General features: G+C 39.3%; 1 protein-coding gene across 2 annotated transcripts; it reads right to left on the minus strand.

Moving 5' to 3' along the window:
* Nucleotides 1–1343: 1343 nt before the first annotated feature.
* lurap1 (leucine rich adaptor protein 1) lies at nt 1344–13925 on the minus strand. Of its 2 annotated transcripts, XM_043699158.1 has the most exons (3): nt 13718–13925; nt 13181–13607; nt 1344–6411 (listed from the first exon to the last, which is right to left on the minus strand). In XM_043699158.1, exons 2-3 carry the CDS (start codon nt 13412–13414, stop codon nt 5815–5817), a joined length of 831 nt encoding a protein of 276 aa, XP_043555093.1. In that variant the 5' UTR covers nt 13415–13607; nt 13718–13925; the 3' UTR covers nt 1344–5814. The 2 variants fall into 2 exon arrangements, with proteins under 2 accessions (XP_043555093.1, XP_043555092.1); XM_043699157.1 differs by lacking the exon at nt 13718–13925 and having other exon boundaries at nt 13181–13697.
* Between the last annotated feature and the right edge of the window lie 7753 nt (nt 13926–21678).

Here is a 21678-nt window from a genome sequence, read left to right on the forward strand (position 1 = left end):
ATCAATCCTGGATAACAGCAAAAAACAATTCACCATAAGCATTTCTCAGCCAGTCTATCTTTTTGATAATGCAGATATTCAAAACTTTATAAAACTCTCTCCACCTTAAATTTCATATACAACCTCCACACGTGGATAAGTAAAACTGTCATTTTTTTCTTTTAAGAAATAGCTCTTCATTGTCTTCCAAACCTCCTCATGGTAGATGGAGTTTAATTTAAATACTAGATATTGCATTTTGATTAAAAAACAAGAGCAGGACTTATACAGTTCATGGCAGTGCCTCAAGTAGTGTCGTAGAACAGAGACCTAGCAGTTCAGGTTCATAGTCCTTTGAAAGTGGAGTCACAGGTAGACAGGATAGTTAAAGGCAGCATTTAGCACGCTTACCTTCATTGCACAGACCATTGAGTACAGGAGTTGGGACATCAGGTTGAAGTCATACAGGTGATGCCACTGAGTATTCTGTATAATTCTGGTTTCCCTGCTATAGGAAGGATATTAAGTTGGAAAGGGTCACATCACCTGATGAAGGAGCAGTGCTGCACAAGCTTGTGATTTCAAATAAACATGTTGGACTATAACCTGGTGTCATGTGATTCCTGACTTTGTCCATCTCCAGCCCAACATCAGCAAATGTAATATTATCTAGTCTTTTGATTTCTGATTGTCAGTGAGAAAGTGACAAACAATGATGGCAGAAGCAAACCAAGTTTTATGGCAAGATTCCAGAGTTAATATCGATGCCATGGTAATTGTGATACACAATACCTTCAAATTTCTGTGAAAAGAAGAAATCTGCAGCTTTGATAAAGGTTAAAATACTGAAGAATTCCACACGGGATTAGATATTAGAACATCTTTCCTCAGACTGATGGCACATTGTGGGTTTTTATGGACAAGAGATAAAAGGACTTTATCTCTTTATGAAGTAGATCAATGTGATTCAAAATTAGAAGGATCTGCATCTACATTATACTTGTATACTCTATGAAATGCATATGGAACCAGAGGAAAAGATGCAATGAGAATGAACTAATCAGGGCACAATTAATATATTGTTGTGATAAAGACTGATATCACTGAGATTTTGAAATGGAGAGAAATTTGACTTTTCTAATTTTTCTTTTGTGGTTGCATCCTTTCAGCTAATGCATCTGTTAGGTATTTGAAATGATTTAATGTGTGCAAGGTTTGACTATAAAAATTGCTTTGGTGGACTTGAAAGGACCCTTTTAAAAATGGGAATAAAAACAATAAAGGAACCAATTCAAGATAAACAGCATTGGGATAACTTTCATTAGCCTTTATGACAATTCAATTCAGATCTGATCCATATTTTTACATTTTTATTAAAAAGTTGCCAGGTTTCACTTGTTTCTAATTCTATGGTTTTCTTATAGCAACATTAACCATTTCCTGCCAAGTCGTAATCTTTTACTATTACGACTTGTTTTTTTTAAAACTAACTTTGTGGTGTGTTAACAAAGATGCTATGACACTGCTGTTTGTACATCATTTGGCAGCAATACATCTTTTTATTATATAATTATTAAATATCAAAATCAGTTTTATTCAGTCTGCACAGGATTACACAATGGATTGATGGAAAGGAATTGATGTTAGACATCTTATGACTTATCTTATAAATTTATTCACATCAGCTTGTACCAGATTGATAATTTCATAGACGTCATTTTATAAGTTGCAGCCTGCACATGTAATGTTGCTTTAATAAAATTCAGATTTGTAACTTCAAGCGGAAAGATGACAAATGCAAGTGCCTCTTGTGTCTCTATTCTTGGAGGAAGTACAATTACTACAAAAAGCTACCTTAAAGTCAAGTGGGAAACATTTCGAGCATGAAGCAGCTAAGGTGCCCTTGATTCTTTTGTCCACAACCTGAGCTTGGAGTGTAGCAATCAGATGACTCTCTGCTTTTGCATAACTGTTTTTACCCTGTTTGTAATTATCTCCTGTTGTGCTTGTTAGTCTAATGTTCATAAATGACTACTCAAATGCATTCTTCAATAATGCTTTGCAGAGATGAAATGAATGCAATTGTTGAAATTAATAAACAGATTAACATTCTTGTTACATTGATGCCCAAAATAGACAAAGTGCAGCACACTAAATGTATGGATAATCTGGATTTAGAAATACTTTGTATAATTTAGATAGTTCCTGGGGGTTAGAGGAGGGTAAGATTGGAATGCAATTGTGGGAGGATTCTACAGGAGAAAAAGTGTTTGAAATTTGGAGTTCAAAGTTTCCTTAAACAAAACAAGAACATAATATTAATTGGGCTTAAACACAAAATAGCATCCTATCCATGTAACAACACAACAAAACACAACTCAACCCTCCTTGTGGAATAAAACAGCAAATAAATTGATATACAAAGGTCAGGAACTCCATTTAAAAAAGGTGCCAAAAGGTCTACAAAATCTTTTCATTGTATATACATAAAAACTGGAAGCTGAAGGCCTACTGTGGTGCAGAAAGTGTCCCCATAAGGCAAGTATTAAAAAGAACAATCCCAAAAATGCTAGATCACTGATCAACAGTTCAGATTGCAGTGCACCTCAACTAGTAGTCTTCATTAGTTTATAAGATATGTTAAAACCTCCAGCATCATAAATGAACAAATTGCTAAGGCAAAGACACAGGTCATTTAAACAGGAAAAGCACAAATGAGTCTGATTCCAGTAATATTTTACCAGAAATTATTCAAAATATTTACACACAATTTAACTTTGTATACAGAAGGGTTTAATATTGCTGTCACTGCATCAATCTGTAATTTAGATAGCTGTAACATTCACAAGCATATTATCATGATTATATTTTATTCATAAAACTAAGTTTTATAGTAAAATACAAAATGTATAACCAAGGAATGTATTAAATACAGTTAATGGAATGAAGCAGCTTACTTCAAATCTTAGTCCAGTTAGGATGAGAGTGGAAGTCCCAAACACACGGGATCGATTCCAGGATTTATCAATGAACAAGTTAAATTTGACAAATTCTATAATATCCAGACACATCATACTATACACATATACATGTTACACAAATAGAAATGTTCATCGTTTGGCAATCACCTTACTTCAAGACTTTAGTGCACTGTGTTGCTTTATTAAAGAATATTTCTTTTCCTGTTTTCATTATTGGCAGGTGCTTCAATCACCTTCAAACCTTTGTTTAAAACCTTTATATTTCAGCAAAAATATCAATATCTCCGGTCTATAAGAACCATTTTGAGTACCGCATAAAAAGAGAGAGACTTGGTTTATCCATAACTTATTAAGCCAAATATGTTTTCTCCCTAGACCTATCTTCCACCATAAGCAAACTAGATAATCAAAAAGGTTTTACATGGTGAATCCAAACTAGATGACCCTTTTAATTCCAAAACTGCCCATTAGACTGATTCACTGCTAATGATATGATTTTCATTTTTCTGGCTCATGTCTGTTCTCATATATTGTTACTTTCTGAAAAATGCATTATAACCTTGAAGTTGCAAAACAACATTAATATAAACACATGAATTCAACACTTCAATCACCAATGGTTGGCCTGGCTTTTAAAATTCAATTTTTTAGAAGACATGCCTACCTCAACACAAGCTAATGTTTGCTCACTAGATCTCCTGTAACTGCATGCCAAATCACCTGAATTAAAAAAAAATACATCAGCACAGTCCAACTTTGATCAGATGTTTTTCAATTAAAATGGCTTCCTACTTAGAGAATCAGAAAGAAGTGGTTCAATTAAACAGCACACTCCTTTGGCTGGATGCATGCCCACAGAAAGAAATGCTTAAAAATTCAAAACTAGGTGGTTAGGGTCAGGATTAAGGCAAACTTTAACCTTATTAGAGGATGAACTTTGGTTCCCTGAACCTCTGAAAACTCCTGATGACCTTCACTATCTGAAGTTGTACACATGACTTAATGCTAAATTTAGGAATAGCAAAGGTGGTTCAGCATTAACGGCAAAACAATAAAAAGGCTTTCTTTTCCTCCATTCTACAGCAGCTTCAACAGTTAGTTTTAACATTTTACACGTTTTCGAATGAATAGCAGAGTTGGCCTTTGATTTGAAGTCTAATAACTAAATGTACTCCAGAAGAGTTTGAATAAACCAGGTCAAAACTACAACTCCAAAATTGCAGAACACTAGGTATTTTAACAAGAAAAATTCTCTGCGGTTTTCAAACATCCCTGCTGGTTTGTCATTCAACATTCTCTTGGGGGGGAAAGAAAATGTGATACCTTCCCAAAGGCAATTGTGTTTGCATCAAAAGAATCCTGCATCATATCTTAAAACATTTCTTTGAATAACTACATAAAGTGATTATTTCTGCACACATTTCAGATATACAATAATGATGCCTCCCTTTTGCTAGATTTAAAAAATCTTTGTGACCTAATATCTTCCCTCATAAAAGGAAAAGTATGTGTTGAACTGAATGACATTTGATAAAAGGTTTCCCAGCCATAGTGAGAGGTTAACTAGCTTACTGCTACCCTGCCATTTAAACATGAATCAGAATTTCTCTCTACCAAAAGAAAAAATGAATGTGTGCACGAACATATTCCATGTTAAAAGCTACATAGAGGATGAAGACAGGGCCCATGAAGCAGGTAACCCCAGTAGAAATTAGCATCTCAAAACTATCCACACAAGAAATGACTAACTCATGAATGGCTCAAATATTTTAAGTCTCTGCAAATATTTAAACCCGTTGAACCTTGGAATGTTTCTCTTCCCAGATAAATCAAAATTTACTAATTTAAGTGCTTACTCCCACATACAAAAGTATAATCTTTCATCTGCTAGACCAAACCTCATTAATATTGCAAATGAAAATACACTCAATTAATTTTCATTACACTACAATTATCATGCTACCTAATTTTTGCAATAGTTGGAAAACAGTATAATTATTGATGTGGCATGTAAGAATACTATTTACTGAAGGATCATCCTAATCCTTTGCATTATGTGGTACTCAACCTGCAGCTCAAAACATATTTAGCTAGTCAGAGCCAGAATACAGACTTTTATTTTCCCCATTACTTGTCATAACCAAAATATATTTTAGAATTCTAATTTTTATAATAGCAATAGCTTGCTTTATCTAGAATGCATTTACAGTGTGAAATAGTTTCTATTTCATATCAGTGCTATCTGTCTGTGGTGTAAATCCAGAACTGTGATCCAACATAATTGTGCTCTGCTCCAATGTCAGGTTGGTCTCCTGATTAAGGCTGCATTTATACTACAACAAAAGAACAGAGTTACAAACTGTTTGTACCAACTATGATTCCCATCTAAATGTAATCTCAGCAATTAAAAACCAACTCATTCTCCAAATCTTTAAAACTGTCAAGTCTCTCACATTACTGCTCTGTTCTGACACTTGAAACATTTGGCTTTTATTATAATACCTCCAATGTGTTTTTTCTACATTTTGTCATATTAACCACCCACATGTATGAACCTGACAGTTTCAGTCTGCAATAAAAAAAAGCAGCCAAAGCAAATGGCTTGTTACTGTCACGCATCACTGAAATGAAACAGAGCAGAATAACCTTTTTGAGGACCAAATATCTTTTGAAACTTGCACGCTCGGTTACTGCTAAAAATTTTTGATCAAGGATTAAAAAAAAAATCTTAAAGCTTCAAATAGCCCACATGTACTCATCTAGTGCTAATATTATTAATTCAGATTTGGATTGTAATGGATTTGATTGTGGGGGAGTTGAGTACTACTGCATTGATCATTAACAGTATCAGCCCTCACAGGAACGTTACATCATCTTGTGACTGTACCCAATGCCAATGGGCATCATACTCAATATGCATTTTATTTCGTTTGCAACCATCATGATCTATTTTCCCATTTTTTTGGATCTTCAGTTTCCCAATATCTTTACATGGTTTATCATGACAGAATTTACTTTCCACATTGCAATCAGCAGCATTTTTTCCTTCCTTTTCTGAAAAGCCATTAGCCAAGTTGGTTTGTTGACAATGCATCTCATTGGTATATATTTCCTTCTCCATTGTAGTGAATGAGCCTCCATGGTTTGAGGGTGTAGAAGACAAAGGATCAGTGGAGGTCTGACAATATTCATCCATATCATCAGCCAAAGTATCCAAAAAACTTCCAATAGAGATGCCATCCAATTTATCATTTGGATCCTGTAGGCTGTTCCAGCTACCTCTCCTTGAAGTCTCCTGGCTTTCCACAAGGCTGTACATGCTGCTGGTCAGACTACTGCACCTGCTGGCAAGAGTGCCTTTTTCTTCCAAAATCCACTTCACTGCCTCAATCCCTTCATTAACAGCCATCAGTTGGTGCATAATCTTGATATCAATCGTTCTTAGATATGCCTAATGGTAAAAGTGAAAAAAAAACTGTTTTCAGTCAGATTTAATACCTTTCAGACCAATATTATTTTCAATAAATAAAATCAGGTTATTGTCAAGTAAAAATCCTATGAATAGCGTATGCTTTCAACTCCATATTGCAACATTCTTTATACAGTAATATCTAGTCTAATAGCTTCATGTTAAATGACAGTCGTTCATGACACACATTTACTTCTGGTATACATCAACCCTAAGAAACATTCAAATTAAAAAATTAACATTCCAAGTATTCTCTCTTCATTTATATTCCTGCATTACCTCATTTACTTACCAAGTCTAAATTTGCTACTGTTGAAATGTATTCATTAGAAATGAATACATTTTGCTCACTGCTTCTTTTCTCCTCTGTTGGAGAGCACAAAGTTCTGAATCTTGAGACAGGCTCTGTGCCACAGCAACAACAGTTAGCATGTTGTGCTGCTGGGAAATAAATCTGTTATTCAAAGTGACTGCACCTGCATTTATGGTCCTTGTGATTAAGGGGTTAAAAAGAAATCCCAAAGCCCCAAATAACCTACATTTATTAAAGAGAACATACTTCCAGTTTAATGAATTTATTTCAGCATTGTAATTTATCTGCATTTTAACCAAGGACTCAAAGAGACTGGTTTCCACTGATCTGACAGTAATAATTACTTTTGGGAGATCATTACAAACCCAGGAGTCCAGGTGATGTGAAGAATTTGCTTCCTACAGCCTGAAATATCCTGTAAACTATTTTCTTAAATAGGGCAATTTGTAAAACCTTTAATTAAATCAGCAGTTACAGATTTTTGCTCTGGTTGCTGAAAAACTCCCCCTTCCAACCAATTCTTTTGTTCGTGTAAAGATATCTGCAAGCCAGTTGGGTTTTATGACAATCTTAACCTATAATCAGTTTCTCTGAAAAATCTGGAATTTAAAAATAAACTGATTTCAAAATGGTCAACTACCATTTTGGAACTTATTCATATTCTGGATTATTACTCCAGTAATGTAACCACTAAACAACCAGCTTTGGTCAGCTTTGAAGGCTATTGCTGGCAGGGGCAGGGGTGACTAAAGTGGCCTTTCTGCAGCCAGTCTGCTGCTCCAAGTCTGTTTGAAATGTTACAAGCAGAGGCAGTATTGGACAACTAGCCCATCCTTGGGCCTATTGAGATCCTTAAGTCACATTGATTGACAACTAATCCCTCCTCTGGTGGTACTTAACCAGCAACAGGGGGTGGGCAATGCAGGATATAGCAACAAGTGCTGTTGCTGCACAAGGTGCTGGGGGAGGGGAGGAAGCAGGGGACTTGCCTTCTTCGAGCCCATGCCCATTGGAGGCACCCACATCATCTTCCCCACCCCCTGCAACCTCCCACCAATCTATACCCATTATCTGGCCTCTTGAACCAACCCCAACCCTTTCACATGCCTATCTGAAACCACTTCCTTACCTCAGATGCTTGGTATGTTCGACCACCAGTGGTCATAGCTTCTGCCACTGTTCCCATTGGTGTTGGTGAAATGACAGATTTGCTGGTTAATCCAATCAGCTAGAAGCTTTCCAAAGCAGGACTTCCTCCCAAGACAAAGATGAAGGTCTCAGCCTAAAGTGTTTGATGTCACTCCCAGGTTGCTGTGGAGTTACCTTTGGCACAATGAGCTGGCTCCCCGCAACTTAAGCTTCAGGTGAGGATGGGAACTGAGGTGCCCGGTGAAATCTAGCCCTCTGACTCTAGAACTGAGCCACAGACCTATTAAAAGACTCAAGGGATTGTCTTCCTGAAAAATAGCAGCAATGTATCTCCATAATGCTTCGTCACTATCACCCATACATTGACCAATGATTATGGTGGTGGGTCCCTAGTTGACAAATATGGTGGCATCAGCCAAGAGGAGAACGAGATCATGGTGGATGACGTGTTGATTACCATTTAAGCTAATGTAGAAAACACGTTTTCTGCTACAAGAGTCACATATCAAGGTTCCTTTGGGATCCTGAAGAAGGGCTTATGCCTGAAACGTCAATTCTCCTGCTCCTTGGATGCTGCCTGACCTGCCGCACTTTTCCAGCAACACATTTTTCAGCTCCTTTGGGATCATGTGTTGATCCCTCTGATGTTGCTAACTGCTCCAACTTTTACATCTGACTACCATGGTGATACACAAAATGCATTGCTCCTACAAGCCCCCAGTATCTGGGCATGATCAGGACTTTCCCCAAGGGCAGGCTGTACTTCTTTGTGAATCTTCAGTGTCCGATAATGTCTTCGTTAGCTAATTTGCTGTAACCACCATAATTTCAACTATCTGCTCTCTATTCTAACAACATTCCAACTCAATGGAACACAAGCATGGATAACAGCCTCACTGTTGTTAATGCCCTTGTCTTTCAGCTAAATATTTTCCAGCTGTAACGGTGCCCATTTACCCAGTCACATGTTCACTGACCTACAATAGCACCCACTTAATGGTTCTCATCCTTAGAGACAAGGCCATAGTGGGAATTGAATATAAGATAGCTGTGCTCTTCCAATTCTACCCTCTTGCACATCCCGCCATTGATGGCCACACCTTCAGCTGGTAAAGGTCCTAAACTCTAGAATTCTTTCCATAATCTCTTCCTTTTCCTGTCTCCTTCCTCAAGAATGATTTTTGATAGAGCATTTGGTCATCAGACCTAATATTTCTTTATGTGGCTCATAAAATTGTTTGATAATGCTCCAATGAAGCTCCATTTTACATTTCACCATTATAAAATTGCTACACAAATGCAGGGTTTTTTCTTGTCACAGCGGAGCATAACCAGGCCCATTTCACATTCTTGTTTTATGCCTTTCAAAACAGAAAATGATTCAGAGTATGCACTTACTACTCAATCAGTGGTACATGAGGTAGCTCCACCATGTGGTAAACTTCTTCTGATGTAAAGAGACCCAACAATCACACTGCACTTTGAACAAACTGTTGGATCATACTGCAGGAATTCACAGGATTGAAATACACCTGTCCATGAAATCTCTAGTTTGCTGATAGAAAATTAAAGATTCCTTTTCAAAAGAGATCAAAGCTTAAAATTACAATTTCACTGACACCAGTCGCTCTCTGGCAACTCATTTAATTGGCTATTCAAGTATAAACAAGTTGGATCATGAGAACCCAGGTTGCTTTTTACCCTTCTTACCCTTGTGAAGGGGAAGCTACTTTTACTTGCCATTACTGGTCTCATGTCACAGTCCATTTAGTAAGCACCTTTGAATGTGAATACAAGTGTTACATGGTTCTAACATCGAAATACGTACACCCACAGATCTGGTTCACTGTTCATCTACCTAGCAATTTCCCAACTTTCTATCTCTTAAAGATAGTTGATGTTTAATGTCAAAAATGAAGTCTTAACCAGGCTATTTGTAACATATTGTATCACACACTATTTGCATATGTATTGAATAATAACGATTCTGTTAAGCAGTTTCTGTTTAGACCTAAAGACATGAACATTTTTAAAGGCAACACTTCCCTGAGCATTAAGGTCACTAGAACATAAGGTCATGCTTTGATTACTTCTTGCTTTTGAACAAAAGAGAAAAAGACATCATCCTAACAGCTTATTTGTAACGTATTTCAGTTGGCAATTTAAGAAGCAGGGCTATGAAACTGTATGATACACATTACTTGGGGGAAAATATTCAAATTGCTCCATGTGATTGAATCCCGTGGATAGAATACCATCTGAATCCAATGGAATAGTTTTTTTTGGCACGGGCTGGTCAGCCAGTTTTATATCACCTAACACAACTTGACAGTCTCTTCCAGTCTATCATTTCATCTAGGAAGCTATAATCCAGTGCATAGCTCCCTTGGAGCTGGTCTTCTCCACCATAAAACCTCACATTGTCTGAAGTTAATACATTTCACCCACCCCTGGAAGATAAGATTCAATAACCACCCCTACGAACTCAAACTTTTACATACTCTGACTAGAACCTGGAAAATTAAACACTGCCCCTTTCAAGCTCTCATAGATCTCCCTCTATGAAGCAAAATATTGCATCTCCTGTTGATTAAAATCAAATACAATTAATACAGACTAAGTATGTAAGACACCAAACAATCAGAATATTACCAACAGTGGCAACAGATCTGGAAAAACACAAGAAGATACTTTGCACCTTCCTGCAGGTCATTCACCCACTGACAACCAAATTATGTTAGCATTACCTGCACCCTGCCATGTTAATAGATTCTTAATAATACTGCGCTCTTACAGCCCATCACCTCCCCACAATTCATTAGGATATCCTGACACGGAATGCCACCAGTTTTAATACCCTAGCATACAGATCTATGCAATCATACATAGCTCTCACAGCATTACATGCAATAATTTAGGAGTATATTATACTCGTAATACTTGCATAATTTTCAAGGGGTATTGGCATTGCACAGGTAAATGGCCTACTCCTGTTCAAATATCCCTATAAAATGGTATTTTATAGTAATAGAAACATTAAACTTCTAACAGTAAGGGAGGGTGGTGTTCCAGGGGTGGGAGCAGGGATAAGGAATGGGTAAATATCTCACTTCAGTTCTCCTATATCTCCCAATAATTTTGTATCTATCAACCTCCAAAACCCATTGTTTCTAAATCTGTAAATTCTTTCATTTAAGACCATTAGACATAGGAGCAGAAATTAGACCATTCAGCCCAACAAGTCTGCTCCGCCATTCAATCATGACTGATACATTTCTCAATCACATTCTCCCACTTTCTCCCTGTAACCCTTGACAATCAAGAACCTATCTCCATCTTAGATACACTCAATGACCTGGCCTCCACACCCTTCTGTAGCAGTGAATTCCACCGATTCACCACTCTCTAGCTGAAGAGTTTTCTCCTTTTCACCACTCTAAGGCTGTGCCCCCAGGTCCTAGCCTTTCCTACCAACGGAAAGATGTTAAACATATTTAGCTTATTACATTCCATGATACTGCAATCCTGTTGCTATAAAGTCTGTGTCTTGTGATTCTGCTCCACAACCACCCAATGAAGAAGCAGCGCTTCGAAAGCTGATTCCAAATAAACCTGTTGGACTACAGCTTTGTCCACCCCAGTCCCTCCTCCAACATTCATTTACAATAACTTCAGATATATCCTGTCCTCCTGCACATCAGACACTACCAGTCTTCTCCAAAAACAATGCATTTGGTTTGAACAACTAGCATTGGTAAGAACATTTAAAAATACCACACACAGGTTTGCTTTCCTTTTGAAGGGAGATTTAACTTTACGTTGGATGAAGTTCAGAGAAGGTTCACTGACACCTGGAATAAGAACGAGTGCTTTATGCAGCAAGATGAACAGGTTAGACTGCTCTTTCTTACAGTTTGGAAACTGAGAACCTTATTGAAACATACAGGATTCAAAGGGTGTTTGATAAGATAAATACCAGGAGGATGTTTCCCTTTGTGGGAAGAATCTAAAGAATTTAAAATCTGTTTTAAAATAGGCACTTTGGATTAAAAGGGGTTTCAAGAGAGATGAGGAATTTCTTCTCTCTGAGGGTCTTAATCTTTGGAAAACAGGAAGTGGAGACCAAGTTGTTAAATTTATTCATGGTTGTTAGAAATACTTTTGATCCTCAAAAAAAGTCAGGGTTATAAACGGTGTGGGGGAGGGGAAGATCCGGAGTGGATCAAAAATCAGGCATAATCTTACGGTTAAAGGTTCACAAGGCCAAAATGGTCTACGCCTACAGTTAGGTCTTTATTCGAAATGTTAGCATAATTCTTCAATGAAATTTATAGAGGGAGGGACCAGTTGGAAGGAAAATGAGACAAAACAGGTGGAGTAGGATTTTCTAACTTTACAAAGCGCAACGGGAAAGCCAAGTAATTTATGTACAAAATAGTAGTTTCCAGTGCTGGCGTTAGTTCAGACCTTGAGTGGAAGTTGACCCGAGAGTCGAGGGTTAACTCAGATTAGGGCGTGGTTTAGCTTCAAAAGTCGCGAGTTGATAACTGACAGAGATCCTCGCCAACTTAATACAGTATGTATTCTTAAAGCTGATTCAGATCACTTATCCGTGCACCTGACCTTTTATTTTACATCAGTCTGCACCACAAATTTGCTTGAATGAAGATTTAACCCGAAGACCTCTTCAAACCTTACACAATATTTCAACAAAAATAGATAAACGTCGCATTCAAAGTAGTTAATAATAAACTCATACTGTGGAAAATTTCGAATAGCAAGCAAGTCCCATTATCTCAACAAGTGTTCAAACTACTGCACAGAGACCCAGTTAAGGACAGAAGCCCCCACCACCTAGGACTTGGTTACTTCGGGTCCAGATACTGTCCCCAGTCATGAAGTATTTCCTTTTAAAGTGATACTTTAACCTGATAAACATTTTCTTTAAATCAGTCTAAGTGAAATTAGTTTTACCAATGAAAAAGCGGGTGTGAAGTTACTTAGCAACAGTCCTGTAATGAATGAAGGGGTAAATGTGAAGATTTCTCAGGTGACATCCGCCTGGGGTTTTAATTGTTTACAAACACCAGCCAGTCAATGAGGGAGCACCTCCATAGGTTTAAGACAGTGCTACCGACAGTAAATCCGGAATATCCACTCACTGCAATCCCCTTGTGAACGGTGTTGCCAGCGGAAATGAGACTCACTCTGCAACCGACTGGCCCAGAATTTACCTGCAGACATCAGGCGGCAACCCTTTTAAATTCACCACCCCCTCCCGCCGCTCACCATTTCCAGCCGAAGCACTCGGATCTTCTCGGCCAGCCCCTGGGGCAGCCTCTTGTTCTGCCCGGGGAACAGCGCTGCCTGGTCCCCGCTCGCCCCGGCCGTGTCCACCTTCTCCCCGGCGATCCGCGCCGTGTCCTCCCGCAACCACCGCAGCAAGCCTTCGGGCGTCTTGCGTCCCACCTTATTCTCCAAATCCTTCAGATCCGGCAGTAATTCGCTCGCACTTTCTTCCATGGCAAGAGCAGCTAAATATATAAATGGATGTGTTGTTCCAAAGGGATTCACAGTCCGGCTTAAAAACCCGAGCAGATTAGTGGTGTTCCCCGCTAGACACCCTCTGCAGGCTTTACATTTCCTCGCAGGGACTCGGAACGAAACGGGTGCTCTGTATTTCCTGGCCCCGGGGTCGCTTCTCACCAATTTCCACCTGCAGGCATTAATGAATGAATGAATGAAGAGACTGCGGCGAAACCAGCTCTGGCTCAGCCACCCGCCCCCACCGTAATACACTGAAACAAAGCGCCATTCAATACCAACCTCCCCCGGAATAACACTCATGCTGTCCTGGCAGTGCAACAACCTCGGTTTATTCCCCGGGATTAATGTTTGCAGGAGACCAAGACCGAGCACCGCCGTCAATCTGCCCACAGTTCCATTCCCAGCGTCACCACTGATTCTTCTTCCTTTCCACTTGAGTAACTGCAGCTCAAGGAGGTAGGAAAAGGACACCACCAACAACAGCAATTCGCAGATTTCGGGTTACAGCGCCATTCAGCCCATCATGGGTACCCCAGATGTTCCAAAGGACGTCTCATAGTGCCATCCTCTTGCCTTCTCCCCGTAATCCTGCATATTATTGCTTTTCAAGTAGCTGTCTGATTCAGTTATGAATAACTTGATTGAACCTACCCTCATCACATTCTCAAGCAGTGAGTTCGAGACTCACTACTCGTGAAAGCACTTTAGCTTTTTCCAATTATTTTGTCTCTTCACAAGTGGGAACATTTTTTCTCTGCTTACTCTGTCCAAAATCTCTCATAATTTTGAATACTTCCAATCAAATCTCCTCTCAATGTCTCTTCAAAGAAAACAGTTCCTACTTTTGCAACCTCAAACTTTTCTGCTCACTGTCCAGTACCTCCACATCCTTTCTAATGTCTGGCGTCCAGATTTGTACACAAGACTCCAGCTGAGTCTGAAAAACCATCTCGTATAGGTTTAACCTTGTTGTTGTACTCTAGGCCCCTATGAATAAAACTCACGATTCTGTCTGCTTTATTATCTGTCCTCTCAATCTATCCTACTACCTTTAATGAACATACACACTCCCTATGGAGTTGAACTCTTTATATTTTCTCTTCATGCTCTTCCTGCCAAAATAGAGTCATAGAGATGTACAGCACGGAAACAGACCCTTCAGTCCATGCTGACCAGATATCCCAACTCAATCTAGTCCCACCTGCCAGCACCTGGCCCATATCCTTCCAAACCCATCCTGTTCATATACCCATCCAGTTACCTTTTAAATATTGCAATTGTGCTAGCCTCCACCACTTCCTCTGGCAGCTCATTCTATACACGTACTACCCTCTGCGTGTAAAAGTTGCCCCTTAGGTCTCTTTTATATCTTTCCCCTCTCACCCAAAACCTATGCCCTTTAGTTCTGGACATCCCCACTCCAGAGAAAAGACTTTGTCTATTTATCCTATCCATGCACCTCATGATTTTTTAAACCTCTATAAGGTCACCCCTCAGCCTGCGACACTGCCGGGAAAACAGCCCCAGCCTATTCAACCTCTCCCTATCGCTCAAATCCTCCAATCCTGTCAACGTCCTTGTCAATCTTTTCTCAACTCTTTCAAGTTTCACAACATCTTTCCGATAGGACGGAGACCAGAATTACACACAATATTCCAAAAGTGGCCTAACCAATGTCCTGTACAGCTGCAACATGACCTCCCAACTCCTGTACTCAATACTCTGACCAATAAAGGAAAGCATACCAAATGCCTTCCTCACTATCCTATCTACCTGTGACTCTACTTTCAAGGAGCTCTGAACCTGCACTCCAAGGTCCCTTTGTTCAGCAACACTGCCTGATAATAAGGCATATGGTGTGTTAGGTTTCATTTGTAGAGGGATTGAGTTCCAAAGCCGCAATATCATGCTGCAACTATACAAAACGCTGGTGTGGCCATACTTGGAATATTGAGTACAGTTCTGATCACCATATTTCGGGAAGGATGTGGAAGCATTGGAAAAGGTGCAGAGGAGATTTACCAGGATGTTGCCTGTTCTGGAGAGAAGGTCTTATGAGGAAAGATTGAGAGGCTTGGGTCTGTTCTCATTGGAAAGAAGAAGACTAAGAGGGGATTTGATAGAGACAGACAAGATGATCAGAGGATTAGATAGGGTAGACAGTGAAAGTCTTTTTCCTAGGATGATGATGTCAGCGTGTACAAGGGGACATAACTACAAATTGAGGGGTGAGAGATTTAAGACGTCAGAGGTAGATTCTTTACTCAGAGTGGTAAGGGCGTGGAATGCCCTACCTGCTAATGTAGTTAACTCAGCCACATTAGTGAGATTTAAACAATCCTTGGATAAGCACATGGATGATGATGGGATAGTTTAGGGGGACGAGCCGAGAATAGTTCACAGGTCGGCGCAACATCAAGGGCTGAAGGGCCTGTTCTGCGCTATATTGTTCTATGTTCTATGCCTAGAACCTTACCATTAAGTGTATAAGTCCTGCTAAGATTTGCTTTCCCAAAATGCAGCACTTCGTATTTATCTAAATTAAATTCCATCTGCCACTTCTCAGCCCATTGGCCCACCTGATCAAGATCCCATGGTAATCTGAGATAACCTTCTTTGCTGTCCATTACACCTTCAATTTTGGTGTCATCTACAAACTTACTAACTATATCTCTTATGCTCTCATTCAAATCATTTATATAAACGATGAAAAGTAGTGGACCCAGCACCGATCCTTTTGGCACTCCACTGGGCACAAGCCTCCAGTCTGAAAAACAACCCTCCACCACCACCCTCTGTCTTCTACCTTTGAGCCAGTTTTGCATCCAAATGGCTAGTTCTCCCTGTATTCCATGAGATCTAACCTTGCTCAGTCTCTCATGGGGAACCTGTCGAACGCCTTACTGAAGTCCATATAGATCATGTCCGCAACCCTGCACTCATCAATCCTCTTTGTTACTTCTTCAAAAAACTCAATCAAGTTTGTGAGACATGATTTCCCACACACAAAGCCATGTTGACTATGCCTAATCAGTCCTTGCCTTTCCAAATACATGTACATCGTGTCCCTCAGGATTCCCTCCAACAACTTGCCCACTACCGACATCAGGCTCACTGGTCTATAGTTCCCTGGCTTGTCCTTATCACTCTTCTTAAACTGTGGCACCATGTTAGCCAGCCTCCAGTCTTCTGGCACCTTGCCTGTGACTATCGATGATACAAATATCTCAGCAAGGGCGTCAGGAATCACTTCCCTAGCTTCCCACAGAGTTCTAGGGTACACCTGATCAGGTCCTGGGGATTTATCCACTTTTATGCTTTTGAAGATATCCAGCAGTTCCTCCTCTGTAATATGGACATTTTTCAAGATGTCACCATCTATCTCCCTACATTCTATACCTTCCATATCCTTTTCCACAGTAAACATTGATGCAAAATACTCATTTAGTATCTCCCCAATCTCCTGCAGCTCCACACAAAGGCCGCCTTTGAGGGGAGAAAGTGAGGACTGCAGATGCTGGAGATCAGAGCTGAAAATGTGTTGCTGGAAAAGCGCAGCAGGTCAGGCAGCATCCAAGGAACAGGAGAATCGACGTTTCGGGCATAAGCCTGAAGAAGGGCTTATGCCCGAAACGTCGATTCTCCTGTTCCTTGGATGCTGCCTGACCTGCTGCGCTTTTCCAGCAACACATTTTCAGCTCTGATCTTTGAGGGGCCCTATTCTCTCCCTAGTTACCTTTTTGTCCTTATGTATTTGTAAAAACCCTTTGGATTCTCCTTAACTCTATTTGCCAAAGCTATCTCATGTCCCCTTTTTGCCCTCCTGATTTCCCTCTTAAATATACTCCTACTGCCTTTATACTCTTCTAAGGATTCACTCGATCTATCTTGTCTATATCTTACACATGCTTCCTTTTTGTCTTAACCAAACCCTCAATTTCTTTAGTCATCCAGCATTCCCAACATCTACCAGCCTTTCCTTTCACACTAACAGGAATATACTACCTCTGGACTCTCGTTACTTCATCTTTAATATCTCTGCATTGGACTTCATCTGCCACCTCTCTTTGCATTCTATCAATGTGTGTATGTCCTTTTGAGCTTCAATATAATCCTCCTCACAATGAACCATACATTCGAGTTCCATGTCATCACCAAACTTTGAAAGTGTGCCCTTTGCATGAAGGTCAACATCATTAATATATATCAGGAAAACCAGGGATTCAACAGTACAAACTACAGCCAGCCTGAAACTCATCCATTAACCATTTCTCTTTGCTTTATATTACCGACAAGTATTGTATCCATGTTGATGCAGTTTCATTCTTTGAGAACTAACTTTGTTCACAAATCTGTTGTATTGAACTGTCTCTTCAGAAGTGTATGCACATCACATACACTGCACTGCCCTCAAGAACCCTCTGTTACCTTATTAAAAATCCAGCAAGTTAGTTAGACATGATGTGCTCTACAGAAATTCTCTTTAAAAAGTGCCACTGAGAACAGTGGTTGCAGCCAGTATTGCAGTCGGCTTATCCCAGAGGATTGACAATAGATTCTGTTCAGCCAGGTTAGAGGGTTGGGATGAGATTGTCCGGGAAGGCACCAGCTGGGGTCAGGAAGAGGTTGACAGTGACTGGGTGGTGGTTTCTTATGGGTACGCTCTTCCCAATTTCAGTTCTCTCAAATGGGCACAGGATATCTTTCAATGAGGAGCCTCTGTGATAAGTTTCATGCTCCACAAAGGAACTTCCATCATGCATGTGCCAGAGTAAAGCTGTTCAGGTTATCTAATTTCTCTGCTCTTTTCCAAATATTTTCACTTCAAAATATTCAGCCAATATCTTTTTGAAAGTTTCGTACTGAATTAATTTCCATTATTCTTTCAGGTGATACATTCCAGAGCACTCCTCAGTTAGGACCAATGCTTAACAATTAATAGGAGTTGCAATCCAGTGAGTGAAGCTATGTGATGCCTGAGACAGGCAATGGAGCTGACACTATGACACAAAGGCTATTGTCAAGTATTACAGCTCCTAATATTAATATATAGTTTAACTAACCTCAAAGTACTATTCACTGAATGCAGGTTTTACACAACCTCTCTTAATTTTGTGTAAATATTGAACCCCAAACCATTGTCAATGCATTCACAGAAGTATATAAGAGAATGGGCCTTAGGCTAAATATCCAAAGGTCCTCTGCCAACATATTCCCATTGTATGGGACTGTCACTAGACCTAGACCTAGACCTGACCTTAATGCGACTATCAAGATCCATGGCAAGCCTCTAGACAACAAGAATCAATTTTTATACAGTGCCTTGGGAGCCTTCTTTCACCGGAACATACATTAAGAATGAAATTCAGTATCACCTCCAGTGTGCCAGCACAGCCTTTCGTTATCTGAGTAACCAAGGGTTTGCTAATAAAGACTTCAAACCTGGCATTGAGTCCATTGTCTGAGGCAGTAGTTATCTACATTCCTATGTGCTTCACAGACAAGACACAAAATACATCTCAAATCCCGAGAGAAATTTCACCAATGATAACACCACAAAATCCTGCACACCAATGCCAAAAAACACAAAATGAGAATTAGCTATTTGAGATGTCAGAGGATTGGGAGCTAATGTAAGTCTGCATCCACTGGCATGTTGGATGAACAGGACTGGATGTAAATTAAGTTAGTGGTTAGACCACATAGTTTTGTGTGATCTCACATTTATGGAGGTTGAGATGCTAGCTAGAACAGCCATGAATGGTTGGATCCAGAAGTAATGAAAACATGAATGGAGATTTCAGAAGCAGATGGGCTGAGGCAAGACAGAGATGAGCAACGTTATGGAGATGGAAGCTTACGGTCTAATCGATGAATAACATAGGGGTTGTATAGTATTAAATATAGCATAAATCAGCTCAGGTGGGCTCAGGTATGATGCTAAGGTTGTGGATAGTTTGGTTCAGCTTGATGCAGCTAACCAAGTGGTGGCCTATTTGGTGTAGAGACACACACAACACTTATAAGGGGGATGTTATGGGATTTTGACCCAGCAACAGAGATGGAGCAGCAATATAGTTTCAACTCAAGATAATGTGTCAGCTGAAGAGGAACTTTGGGAACTCAAGATGTGAGGTATTCACTGCAGAATACTTGGCCTTTATCACAATATTTATACAGCTGGTTCAGTTCAATGTCTGGTCAATGGTAACCCCACAATGTTGATAGTAACAAATTCAGTGATAGTAGTGGCATTGGATGTCAAGAGGCAATGATTAAATTCTCTCTTGTCTTGCCTGGCACTATGTAACACAAATGTTACTTGCAACACATCAGCTCAAGTCTGGATATTATTCGGATCTTGCTGCATTCGGCCACAACTATTTCAGTATCTGGGGTAGTCACAAGTCATGTTGAACATTGTGCAATCACTGGTGAACCTCCCCACTTTTGACCTTAAGTTAGAGGAAAAGTCATCGATGAAGCAACTCAAGATGGATGGGCCTAGGACACTACCTTGAGGAATTCCTGCTGCAATAACCTGTAGCTGAGATGACTAATCTTCAACAACCACAACCATCTTCTTTTGTGCTACATATGTCTTCAATCAGTGGAGAGTTTCCCCCCTAATTCCAGTTGACTCCAGTTTCTCTAGGGTGCATTGATGCACACAGGGATATCAAGGGCTGTCACCCTCCCTACCCCTGTTTAGTTCAGGGCTTTAAACCATGTTTGGACCAAGGGCTACAATAAGGTCAGGAGTTGAGTGGGGTCTGGCCAAAACCAATATGAGTCCAACCACTGAGCGATCTATTGTTGATTAACTGGCACTTGATAGTACTGTCAACTACACCCTCATCATTTTATTGATGTTTGAGAGCAGATCAATGAGGTGGTAACTGACCAGGTTGGATTTGTCCTGCTTTTTGTCTACAAGATATATCTGGACAATTTCCCACACTGCAGGTAAATGCCAGTATTGCAAATGTACTGAAACAATTTGGCTAAGGGCATGGCCAGTTTGGGCATAAATCTTCAGTATGATCACTGGAATATTTTCAGGGCCCATTACCTTTGCAGTATACAGCACCTTCAGTTGTAATTTGATGTCATATAGGATGAATCAAATTGGCTGATGATTGGTATCTATGATGCTGTGAATCATGGGAGGAGCCCGAAATGGATCATCAACATTTGTTTATGGAATGACACACAAAAATGACTTGGTGACTTTTGACTCAGATTGCCATTGACATCCATGAATTTATTATCCAAAAATGTTATCAAACTCTATTCAGAATCTTCACTTCAATAAACATTTGGCTTGTTGCTGGATTTCACAGTGCCATGTTTTCTGCTTTAAAAAAATTGAGCATATTTCTGCTGCACTCTTTTTTAATAACATTGATTTTGCATCTTATTGTACAAATTATATTTAATTTTTGTGTAACTTTTCACTAGTATTTAACTTTAGTCAATGCAAATTATTTTTGAGCTTCTAATTCTTTTCTGTAATTTCACAATTTGAAACATCAAATATTCCTTTCTAAAATATAGATTATGTTCAAAAGTAACATTCATAACAGTTTGCTTTAAAACTGTTTGACCAATGGGGATAAATTTTAATTTAGTGCTGATGGTCAAGTGATTAATTTTTAGTCTTAAAATGATTAAATTGCACAATTCTAACGCTTTACTGCATAACCTAAAATATTTGCACTGATGCATCAGTAACTTAATGGAGCTATTCACTGACAGAAATCTCTTGCTGGTGTCAGCCAAACGACACATCAAAATCCTTTGAAACACAAATGTTGGGTCTCCTGAGGACTACTGAAAGATGATACATGACGTCATTCTACCAAGAAATTTATAATTGCTTTGATAAAATGTGAAAAGGAGGAAATAATTTATTTTTCATATTCTTATTTCCTTTGTGCTATTAATAATAACTTTTTCCTGTGAGAGACAAAACCTGCCTCAAAAATGGTGGAATATCTTCCTAAATGGTCGTTACTACTTTCATAGACAATGCTATGTATCTGAAAGATGAAACACTGTTCTTACTCAGTCCCATTTTCTTATTTATCAGATCTCCTCTATTCGTTACAACCTTACATTCCTTAGTAATGTAATTGATTGTGTTAGAGGGCTTTCAATTATATATTGTGTATATTGATTTTATGAAATACAGCTTTCTTAAAATCTAGCATTTTAATTGTGTTTGTTAAATCAGAAAC

Source organism: Chiloscyllium plagiosum, chromosome 11, assembly GCF_004010195.1.
Source record: "Chiloscyllium plagiosum isolate BGI_BamShark_2017 chromosome 11, ASM401019v2, whole genome shotgun sequence".
NCBI lineage: Eukaryota > Metazoa > Chordata > Chondrichthyes > Orectolobiformes > Hemiscylliidae > Chiloscyllium > Chiloscyllium plagiosum.